The sequence below is a fragment of the Hoplias malabaricus genome, chromosome 15 (genome assembly GCF_029633855.1).
Source record: "Hoplias malabaricus isolate fHopMal1 chromosome 15, fHopMal1.hap1, whole genome shotgun sequence".
NCBI lineage: Eukaryota > Metazoa > Chordata > Actinopteri > Characiformes > Erythrinidae > Hoplias > Hoplias malabaricus.
The window spans coordinates 9,125,409-9,137,546 of NC_089814.1; the positions used below are offsets into that span (position 1 = coordinate 9,125,409).

Consider the following 12,138-nt stretch of genomic DNA (forward strand, 5'->3'; position numbering starts at 1 on the left):
ACTATACTGAAATTCATGGGGAACGCGGTGGGTTGGGGGTCTTATAATGCTAGCAGTAGCAACGACAGAGGTTCTTTTCCCCCTTTTACAGGTCAGTGAAACATAATGATTTTGAAGCTGTAATTTTAAGGTAAAAAAAAATACAACATCGTGTCCCTTTAAGACAATTAAAGGATTTTGTTTTTCTCTTTGAAATAGTTCCTAAATATGCAACTCAGATGAAGAGGAATGAGGTTTCGGGGAGTATACTTTAAAACATTTTCTTTTATTTTTTATTTTCTTGCCATGAAAACAGGACGCTGTGGTGTGGGGCGAACGAGCGTGGTGACGTCACGGCGCAGGGGCGCGAGGCGGAAGCGTCGGCAGGGTGATGTGATGGTGGTGGTTGTTGGTGAAGGATGTAGCAGTGCTCGGCTCGGTTCGGCTCGGTTCGGCTCTTTTTCTCGGCTTCTCTCACTAATTTAGGCACATAGGAGAGTCTGGGAGCCGTTAGGGACCTGACAAGCTAGGTGTAGTGTCGGCGGCGGTTATAACGGTCCGCGGGCTCCGGTGGTGGTGTTTCTGGTTTGTTTTGTTTTGTTTGAGGGCTCCGAGCGGAGAGTAAACAAAACCACGGCGCACTCAGAGCTCACAGACGACGCAGATGACAGCGCACAATAACAACTCTCACTCTTAATCTGTGCTCATGGTCGCTCCCGTCGTCTCTTGTAGACTTATTTTCGAGCTGGGGCTCAGTATTGGCTGAGGATACCTCCCTCATTCCCCCCCATTTCCCTTATTTCTAGCAGCAGCAGCAGAGAGAAGGAGCTACAGGCCAGCAGCAAAAACAGCAAAGTATCCTTTACAAACCACCTCTCAAAAGATCCTCAGAAGGACCTTTGTGAAGAATTAAACTACTCAAGATCCCATCTACTTAAAATAGCCTTTAAGTACATGAGGAATAAGTTTAATATACAGGAATCTCCTGTTAACTGGAAATTTTAGTATAAATACATAAGGTAAATGCACGATTCCTGTTGTGTTATTAAATTCATCTTGACTTGTTGTTGTTGTTGTTGTTGTTTAATTGGTAATGTGTAAAAGTACACCACGTGAACTGTGAACTGCATTGTGTCTGGGTTTATGAGCACTTTTTAAAACTATTTTAAACTATAAGAATCTCTGACTACGGCAGCGACACGTAATCCAATGGTGTGTGATCAAGTGCTCGGTGCTGACAGCAAGATATAAACTTTATGCACAAAAGTTTGTAGGCGTCAGCTTATACAAAGTTTCCCCTGGAATTAAGGCTATTAATCTTATAAGAAAACTTAGCACTAGATGTTGAAACATTGCTGTGAGCAATGGTTGACCACAGACAGCAGTAGAGGAGTTTAATGATTAGATATGGATCAGAAACAATAACAAGGACATGGTTTTTTAGACGTTTTATGAAGTAATGCACAGTTCTTTAGGTTCTCATGTTACTTGTTTTTAGATGATGTTAGGGGGTTTAAGTCTTTTTATATGAACAGAATCACCCAGTGGAACATCAAAACGTATTCAAATGTCTTACTGTAAATGAGTGCCCTTATTTCTTGAATATTCGTGAATATCTATTCCTTTTTAGTGAAGTGGCAGGTTTTTAAATGTTATACATGAACTGGAGATAAACAGTGTTACAGTAATTAATGTTTACTGTTGTAAGTAATGTACTTAAATGTGCATACATGAAATTCACGTCCGGAATTTGTTGGTAGCTGCTTTTTATCGAGCCTTTCATGGGGGTTTGTCCACCCATTTCTGTGGTAAAAACATGTATACTTGTTGCTGGAGCATTAGTGAGGTCAGGGTCTGTTGTTTCACATCCCATTGATAAGGGCTGTATACCACTCTAGTGAGCATTGAGCATTGTAACATATGTGCACCTGTTTCACAGAATCCTATTCTATAAACAGTGCTTTTTTTACTAAAGATTGGACAAGTTGTCTGTGCCTTTAGTTGAATTTACTAATTAGAAGGGGTCTACAAATGTTTGCACTATTAGTATGAAAGATGTGGTGATAAATATGCCAGAAAAAGCTTTATCAACCATTTAACCCCTGTCCTCTCACAGGTGTGGTTGCAGAAGCACAGTGGTCATGGCACAACAGCAGATGCCCAGCTCACAGAAGGCCTTAATGCTGGAGTTGAAGTCTCTACAGGAGGAGCCAGTGGAGGGATTCCGCATAACCCTGGTTGAGGAGTCTGATCTATACAACTGGGAAGTGGCTATCTTTGGGCCTCCAAACACACTCTACGAAGGAGGTTACTTTAAGGTCAGTCCCAGCAAAACATTTGTGTAGTGTTGTGTAAAAATCAAATATTATAACTGTAGTCAAATAGAAAAAAAGATTATTTTAATAAGTGGTTAAATAATTTGGGAATCGATCTGTCCAACCATTACCAAACCTCCTGGCAGTCAAATAAACACCTAATTATAGTAGATCAGCCATGCTAGTGATGAAACTAACAAATCTATGCAATGATTGGGAGTGTCAAGGAGACATCTGGAATTAAACTTAGTTTTTCAAAGCAGCTATACCCTCAAAATACGTATAATGATATGCAATATTTAATTAAAATGATAAGATATCAAAGACTACCCAGTACTGTTCTCTGTCACTAAACGTTAGTAACCCAACCTCAGTTTTACATGGTCCTCATAGTGTTATGAGTATGATATTTGTTTTACAATCTTGGGACCTCTTTGTGCTGACATTTGACACTTGGAATAATGTTCCCTAAGGGGTGGATCAGCTGACTGCTGAATGCCATGTTGACACAAGGGGGGCACAGTAAAAACACATTTTCTTTCCACACTAGCGGTATCAGTTTGAACATCTCAAAAGGCTTTATTTTGTTGCTTAGTAAGACATACTATCTTAAGAATACCCACAAGGGTGTGCACATGCGTGTGTGCAGTCTGTGTGTTATTTGTGATGGAAGTGTTGTTTCTGCATTGTCATGTTGTTGATGTAGCTTGGCACTACCCAAACCCCCAGCTCCTTTGCCCCATCATTCATTCCCTCTTGTTCCCTTAGTCCCAAGTGATGCAATTCATATAGCTCTATTTATAGGTTTGACAGATATAAATGGCATCTCAGTAGGAGAACTGAAAGAGAGAAGGACATACTGAGTCTCTCCCAAGTTTACCCCATCAGTGCATGCATAAATAATATTGGAGCAATTAATTGTCTGTACACAAGTAATTTGATGGGGTTTTCTGACTGTTTTTAAGTAACAGTGAAAATGCATTGAAAATAAATAGCATTTTTCCTTTCTGTTAATATTTTTTTAATGGTTACTATTTGCAATATTTCATGAATTTAAACAAGATAAAAAATCAGTGCATGTCAAACTGTAACAGTTTGAAGGCTAAATAAGTACTGCTTAGATATAAATCATCATCATCTTCATTATCTTTTCCACTTGTCCATTTCAGGGTCGTGGAGTTATAAATCAACACTTGAAAATGTATTTACAGATTATTCCAGTAACTGTGTATTATGTTTTTTATGAAGTAAATGCCATTGCACTGATGTAGCCTTAAAATAAAGAGTAAATGACATTCATTGCATTGAGTAGCAGTACATAGAATATAACGGTTCAGATTTAATTAGCAGCAAGTAGTGTCATATTTGCAATAATCATCTTATCCAGTGTTCATAAATACTCAGTATCAAAGTAATGTAATTAATATGGCTGCAATCAGTGAAGTCATTGCAGTACTGCACAGTGATGATATCATGGTCCTTAGAATGAAAGACTGCTGGCCCTTCAAGTGACTCTAGAGCTGTGAAAGGTGCCAGTGAGGCCAGAGTGTGGGAATGCAAGCGGAGTTAAATGACGTAGGCTTTACTGAACGCTTGGACCCTGATAGTGGTATCTGTGTAGAAGCAGACGTGAGCTCCTCCCATTGTAAATTAAATATGTACTGCTCAGCGTCTCTGTTAGCAGCACGGACAGCATGGAGAACTCCACTGTCATGGTGTGTGACAGTATGCCTAGCATAGTCACCTGAATGTTTAAATGGAAAATGTTTCAAATTTTATTTTAGAAAAATCTGATAGAAATAAATCGGATAATACAGGTGTAATAATTAAATTCAATTTGATTCTTCATGACTAGGTCCATGATTCAGTTTTCTTACAATATTTTGAACAAATTTAAAGGAAGGAGAATGATGAATATTTTATTTTGATATGAAAATGTTACAGTGCATTGAACCACCCTACTAGACTGAGTAAATGATAATTCATCTTGTTGTCTGCTGCCTGTTTTTAGGAACACCTCATGAGTTTAAATTCTGTAGTGTTAAGGATGAGCTGTAGAGTGTCAGTCTCCTCCTCCTGTCTGACACACAGTGAGCTCTGAGCACTACGGGTGAGATGTTTTCCACATAGAAGAGAACATTCCTGTCCTGAGGGCTCATCACACTGTAGTTCAACAGTTCAGTTAAACTGGACTGACTTTAGATGACTATGACAATAGCTACAGCCACACTGAGCTCAACATGTATATATGAGCTTTTTTTTTTTTTTTTGCTGTGAGTGCCTGATGGAATTAATTGTTGCATACTGTCATTGTATTTGGTGTGATTATTTATTTACTGTAATTGACCTGCTGGATTAGGAACACCTACCTTGTTTCTACATCCACGGATCACAGGAGCACTTTGTAGTTCTGCAATTACAGACTTTAGTCCATCTGTTTCTCTGCATACTTTCATATTCCTATTTCACCCTGCTCTTCAATGTTCAGGATGCCCCCCCACAGGACCACCACAGAGCAGGTATGATTTGGGTGATGGATCATACTCAGTGCTGCAGTGACAATGATGTGGTGGTTGTGGTGGTGGTGTGTTGCACTTGCACGAGTGGCCCAGATACAACAGTGCTGCAGTGCTCTTTACATCTACAAGGTGGACCAACACAGTAGATGTGTCTAACAGGGGGACAGTGAGTGGGTGCAGTGTTTAAAAATTCAAGCAACACACACTAACACACTACCACAACGTCATATCTACTCTGAGTGGGTCCTGTGGGTTGACTACTGTCTGTAATTGTAGAACTGCCAAGTGCTTCTGTATGGTAAGTGAAACTAATCAAATGAACAATGAATGTAGATACAAGGTAGGTGTTCCTAATCCAGTGACTGTTCAGTGTAAATTTTTGTTATTATTTATTTAACTTGGATATCTGTATACGTGTTTCTTTGTAGAATGGGTACAAAGAACAGACCTATCAGATTTTTCTCTATCTCTAGGCCCATATAAAATTCCCTGTTGACTACCCATATTCACCTCCAACTTTCCGTTTCCTAACCAAGATGTGGCATCCAAACATATATGAGGTAATCAAAATATTAGTGTATGTTGTTATCAGTTATCAATTTTATGGTCAAATGTTGATCATTACTGTAAATTTGATCATTATAATATTTGTGTCTGATCCCCCAGAATGGTGATGTGTGCATTTCCATTCTGCACCCTCCTGTGGATGACCCCCAGAGTGGAGAGTTACCCTCAGAGAGGTGGAACCCTACACAGAATGTCAGGTGATGTAATTCTCTAGTGCATATTGTTTCCACTGATATCAGAGAGTTTTTCATCATTTTGTATCAAATAATATACATATTTTCTTACATTTAAATTACGTCCTTACTCAGTGCCAGATGCCCTTTACATGTTATGAACATTACACAAAGAAAATGTTTGATTTCAGTGATGGTTATACCAAAAGGGGGAATGCATTAGATTTTAAATGTAAAAATTCCATGCATTCAGATGTATTTAATTTGAATAGTCTTTTTCATTTTTTTCTGTAGAACTATCTTACTGAGTGTAATCTCTCTGCTGAATGAGCCTAACACCTTTTCCCCGGCTAACGTCGATGCTTCGGTCATGTTCCGCAAATGGAGGGACAGCAAGGGAAAGGACAAGGAGTATGCTGAAATCATTAGGTAAAAACACTGTAGTCAAGTAATACGTGTTCATACAAACTGACTGGATTGGTCGCCAATCCACCTACCAATTTGTGTTTTTGGATCGTGGGAGGAAACCGGAGCACCTGGAGGAAACCCATGTGGACATTGGGAGAACACACCAAACTCCTCACAGACAGTCACCAAAGGCGGGCCTTGAACCCACAACCTCCAGGTCCCTGGAGCTGTGTGACTGTGACACTACTTGCCACCCCAATCTATATAATCTAATTTTAATTGTAATATACACTAATCAGCCATAAAAAACAACACCACATCCCTTTTTTAATATTTACTGTCCATTCTCTCAGCTCTACTGACCATGAAGGTGTAGTTTGTAGTTCTACCATTACAGATGGGTGTTGCAATGTATGTTGTGTTGGTAAAAGTGGTTCAGACCCAGCAGTGCTACTGGAGGTTTTGAACCTCTTAGTGTCCACCACCAAAAACATCCAGCCAACAGTTCCTGTGTCCACTGTTGAAAGACTTGAGAACGACTAACATAAATATGCAGTATCCACTGAACTACTGTCTCTGACTTTACATCTACAGGACGGACCAACAAGGTTGGTGTGCAGTGGACAGTGAATAGTGGACAGTAAATAGACACACTGGTGGTCCTGTGGAGGTCCAGGGCTATCAAAGTATGCATGAGCAACAGTCCATAATTGCTAAAATACACAATGCTCCTGTATGGTAGGTGGAGCTGAGAGAATGGGCAGTGAGTGTAGAAATAAGAGAGGGTTGTTACTATTATGACAGATCAATGTAAGTTTAAGGCTACTTACACTCAGTGGCCATTCAAATACACCTACTAAAGTGGGCTTTGTAGGTCTGCATTTTATTACTGCTTCTCAATTTGACAAAATATGTCTTATAATGTCACTTTTAATATGTTTTCTTTTCATATGTAGGGCATGTTCACCCATATTGTATACTGGCAACTGTGAATGTCTAGGTTGTTTTTCAGCTGACAAGATACACGTTTCCTCAAAACTACAGGGGTTGGACAATGAAACTGAAACACCTGGTTTTAGACCACAATAATTTATTAGTATGGTGTAGGGCCTCTTTTTGCAGCCAATACAGCGTCAGTTCGTCTTGGGAATGACATACACAAGTCCTGCACAGTGGTCAGAGGGATTTGAAGCCATTCTTCTTGCAGGATAGTGGCCAGGTCTCTACGTGATGCTGGTGGAGGAAAATGTTTCCTGACTCGCTCCTCCAAATCACCCCAAAATGTCTCAATAATATTTAGATCTGGTGACTGTGCAGGCCATGGGAGATGTTCAACTTCACTTTCATGTTCATCAAACCAGTCTTTCACCAGTCTCGCTGTGTGTATTGGTGCATTGTCGTCCTGATACATGGCACCGCCTTCAGGACACAATGTTTGAACCATTGGATGCACAGGGTCTTACTGGTGCAGTGTGGAGTTAATGAAGATTGTCCACCAGGCTTCTCCAATTTAGCCATGAAACCTCCCACACTACAATGACAGGTGTTTCACTTTCATTGTCCAACCCCTGTATTTTTCTAGTGTTTAAAAGTAAGGAAAAGTATAAAGTTGGATCATTTATCCATCAAGATTAGTTTTGCATCTTTGTAATTTCCTGTGCCCAGTTTAGTGTAAATTGTGGGTGGCACAGTGGTGCAGCAGGTAGTGTCGCAGTCACACAGCTCCAGGATCGTGGGTTTGAGCCCGGCTCCTGGTGACTGTGAGGGTGTGTTCTCCCCGAGTAAGCATTGGTTTCCTCAGGGTGGTCCGGTTTCCTCCCGCAGTCCAAAAACACGTTTGTAGGTGTATTGGCGACTCAAAAGTGTCTGTAGGTGTGAATGTGTGTCTTGAGGATAGTTTCAAAACAGAAATGCTCAGTCATGACTTTGACTATTTACTTCACTCATGATACATGCTTGAGTATATAATTAACATTACATTGACACATTGTTATCAGGGTTATAGACTTTATTTCAACTGCAGTGGGTCTTTAAGATTTTCATCATTTTAAGTTGTTAATATGTCATGGAAATTATTATGGAATTTGTCCTGGAAACATTCTGAAACATGATTTCCCACTGATTGAGTGAGTACTTGGACATTTGATTAGACTTTGTGTTGTTTTATGCACAGAAAACAAGTGCTGTCCACAAAAGCAGACGCAGAGAGGGATGGGGTGAAGGTGCCCACCACACTGGCAGAGTACTGCATCCAGACCAAAGTGCCTTCTCACAACAGCAGCTCGGATCTGCTCTATGACGACTTGTACGATGATGACATTGAGGAAGAGGATGACGACGATGATGAAGCAGAAGCTTGTGGCACTGCAGGGGAAATGAGCGGAGACTGCTTTGGAGATGAGGACGACTCCGGCAATGAGGAGTCTTGACCTCCTTCCACACTTAACGTGACGTTGACCCCTCCAGCTTTACCATACTCCACCCTGATTATCATGTTTCTGTCTGTCTGCCCTACTGTGTCCTTGACTTTCTGTTTAGGCTGCTGATGTTTCACTCTGTCCTAAAACTTCTGACCTTGGGTTCTCCCCCTATTGCATCTCCATATGATTAAATTTTCTGTGTAAGCCATAACCATGCATTATGCATTTTTAGAGCCCCAAAGTGGATTCACCAAAAGTGACAGTGGTAGTGAGAAGAGGATTTTAAATAATATGAGCGCTGTAACACCATACATTTATCACTTTTTTTGTAAGTCAATTCAACTCTACAGTTCCAGTGATAAGCTGATGGTGTTTCACTGGTTCCAGATTGGGGCTTTAACATACAACTCAGCCATAGACCTGTCCTTGTCACTCTGGCATTCATTCTCCCTGCCTCAGGACCTCAGGGCTTTTGGATACTCATGGCTCTCAATCCACCCTTATCAACTCAATGATTTCAAAGTGTGCTCTTGGCTTTGATGGAATTCATTTTTAAAACGCATAACTTGTTTTCAGTGGAGAATAGTTTTTCCATTTTTTTTTGGTAGTGCACACAAACTGCCTAGCATCTTCAAATCTAATGCCTCGCATTCTTTCTCTTTAACTCCCCATTCCCTCCTTGTCTTACCTTTTAACCACCCACACAACTCACATGCTTTAGTGGTAACAGATGGCACTGTCTGTCCAGTGAGTGAATGTTCTTCATTCTTTTTTTTTTCTGCACTCTTCTTTTGTCTCCACCACTCAACAAGCCAGGGCTTTTAAGTGCTTTGTATCCTCCCATGAGCACCTGTTTATGACTGATTTCTCTGCTCTTGTGTAGTTTACCAGGTAAGTATTTGAGATGAAAAGAGTGAGTCAACTCACAGAAGTAAAGGAAATAATCTTAATGAAAAAAAAACTCACTGCATGCAAGCTGTCACAAGCTGTTTTTAGGCTTTAGACCCCAAATAGTTTCAATTATTTTTTGAGCCATTAAATTGTAATGTCAAAGTACATGGCAATGAAGGTGCTTTCAGGTGCTACCGCAGTATACACACATACTTTCAAACAATTGCAGCATCAACATGGACATCATTGTCAAACTACACTCAGTTACAGATGTAATATAAAGCCTTTGAATTGCTATATATTGCTGACTTAGAAACTATAGTGAACAGACTTGCTAAGAAAATGGCGATTCTCAGTGACAAAGTCCCACTTTTGACCCTGGTTTAAGATTTTGTGAGTATGGCTGATGGTGATGTAACTGAGCTTCACTTTTAAGTGTACACATGGTATAGGTATCTGGTAGAAGCATTTAGTTGCACCGTGGAGTGACTACTCTTAACCATCGCTATATCTTGTTTTATCTTACTTTTAATTTTATATCAGAGCTGACCTTGTTCCAGCACTTTGTCTATAAACTTGATTTTATGAATTGAGGTATGGGGTTTGAGATTATAGACTGCCAAGGACGATTTGGTTCATCCGTGTTTCTTGATGAGCCCACTCATCCCATACCTTAAATTTTGCTCTGTCCACAGGCCCCAGCAGAGCCTGCAGCTTTCAAGAGCATGCACGTGTTTGTTTTAAATGTTTTCTATAATGTGTCATTTATGAGTTGAGGCGCAGAGCAGTACCCTCGCTAATGGTGTGGGATGTGGTCTTTGATGCACTTGGGGTCTCAGGTATACACTTACTGTATCCCAGCAAAATCAGCCAAGGATGCTGACATACGTTGATTCCTGTTCATGAAAACCCTAAACAAGAATTGTGCAGAAGGGACAACGTTCGCAAGTTGGAGACGATGAACAACCTTTTAACTCTGCACAGATGTTCTTGGAATAAAGATGCATAAAAGGACCCTCATATTCAAAATGGGAAGTTTAAACACTGGGAAGTGACTGGAGACATTGCGTATGGACAGCACTTTAAAAGAAAAGAAAAAAGAAAAAAAATATCAATAATTCTCTGCATTTCTCATGACTCTTCCCTGCATAGAAACCTGTGATATACATCCCTGTGCACAGCAAAATCGTCTAAATAACTTCCCATACACCTCAGAAACTCTGGTGACTCTGACCAGCTGAAGCTTAGCTTGGAGGATGTTATCGTTTGTGTGTCATGGGTGCGTTTTGCAAATGTCCACCACCATTTTAAGGACATCTTCTCTTTCACAATATGGACACAAATTTGCAATTCTTTGCCATGCCTTATAGTATTAAGGTGGATGCTAAATGATTCAGTCATTGTTTGCTTTAAGTTCCTTTTGTTTCTCTTACTGTAGTGTTGTAACAGACAGAATCACATTAAACAAATATTCACTTAAGCAAGCACTTAAGCAGATCACTGCAAAATGGGTTTAAATTTATTATTATTATTATTATTATTATTATTATGAGTGCATTGCAATTTGAAAACTGCACAGCGTGGTCATTTAAGTCGGTGCTTGTTTGATCACAATACAGTGTATTTACTGGAGTAACAAATCATGCTCCTCTGCAATTAAACCATTAGGCCACCCATTTTGAGTTGCTGTCCCTTTTCATTATTTACTTCCTGTTTATGTTTAATCATGTAAGATTTTAAGTATATTTTCAACAGTTTGTTCAGACAAGCAAACAGCTGGCTATTAAGATCTGAGAATTCCTAAAAATGTGTTCCAAGTTATATTACTAAGTGTGTACTGGTGCCTTAATAACCTCAAAAAATAATATATATATATATATATTCATTCTGTAAGCGCTTATCCAGTTCAGGGTCGTGGTGGGTCCAGAGCCTACCTGGAATCATTGGGCGCATGGCAGGAATTCACCCTTGAGGGGGCACCAGTCAACTCACACATTCACTCACACACACACACCTACGGACACATTTTGAGTCGCCAATCCACCTACCAATGTGTGTTTTTGGACTCCGGAGTCTGAAACCGGAGCACCCGGAGGAAACGCACACTGACACAGAGGGAACACACCAAACTCCTCACAGACAGTCACCCGGAGGAAACCCACACTGACACAGAGGGAACACACCAAACTCCTCACAGACAGTCACCCGGAGGAAACCCACGCAGACACAGAGAGAACACACCACACTCCTCACAGACAGTCACCCGGAGGAAACCCACGCAGACAGAGAAAACACACCACACTCCTCACAGACAGTCACCCAGAGGAAACCCACACAGACACAGAGAGAACAGACCACACTCCTCACAGACAGTCACCCGGAGGAAACCCACACAGACACAGAGAGAACACACCACACTCCTCACAGACAGTCACCCGGAGGAAACCCACACAGACACAGAGAGAACAGACCACACTCCTCACAGACAGTCACCCGGAGGAAACCCACGCAGACACAGAGAGAGCACACTACACTACTCACAGACAGTCACCCAGAGGAAACCCACACAGACACAGGGAGAACACACCACACTCCCCACAGACAGTCACCCGGAGGAAACCCACGCAGACACAGAGAGAACACACCACACTACTCACAGACAGTCACCCAGAGGAAACCCACACAGACACAGGGAGAACACACCACACTCCCCACAGACAGTCACCCGGAGGAAACCCACGCAGACACAGAGAGAACACACCACACTCCTCACAGACAGTCACCCGGAGGAAACCCACACAGACACAGAGAACATACCACACTCCTCACAGACAGTCACCCGGAGGAAACCCACGCAGACACAGGG

At 41.0% G+C, this 12,138-nt stretch overlaps 1 protein-coding gene across 1 annotated transcript; it reads left to right on the forward strand.

The window, feature by feature from the left end:
* The first annotated feature begins 335 nt into the window (after positions 1-335).
* ube2r2 (ubiquitin-conjugating enzyme E2R 2) lies at positions 336-11,567 on the forward strand. Its single transcript, XM_066645999.1, has 6 exons — positions 336-998; positions 2,096-2,297; positions 5,287-5,373; positions 5,480-5,577; positions 5,848-5,982; positions 8,135-11,567. Exons 2-6 carry the CDS (start codon positions 2,121-2,123, stop codon positions 8,388-8,390), a joined length of 753 nt encoding a protein of 250 aa, XP_066502096.1. The 5' UTR covers positions 336-998; positions 2,096-2,120; the 3' UTR covers positions 8,391-11,567.
* Positions 11,568-12,138: the final 571 nt, after the last annotated feature.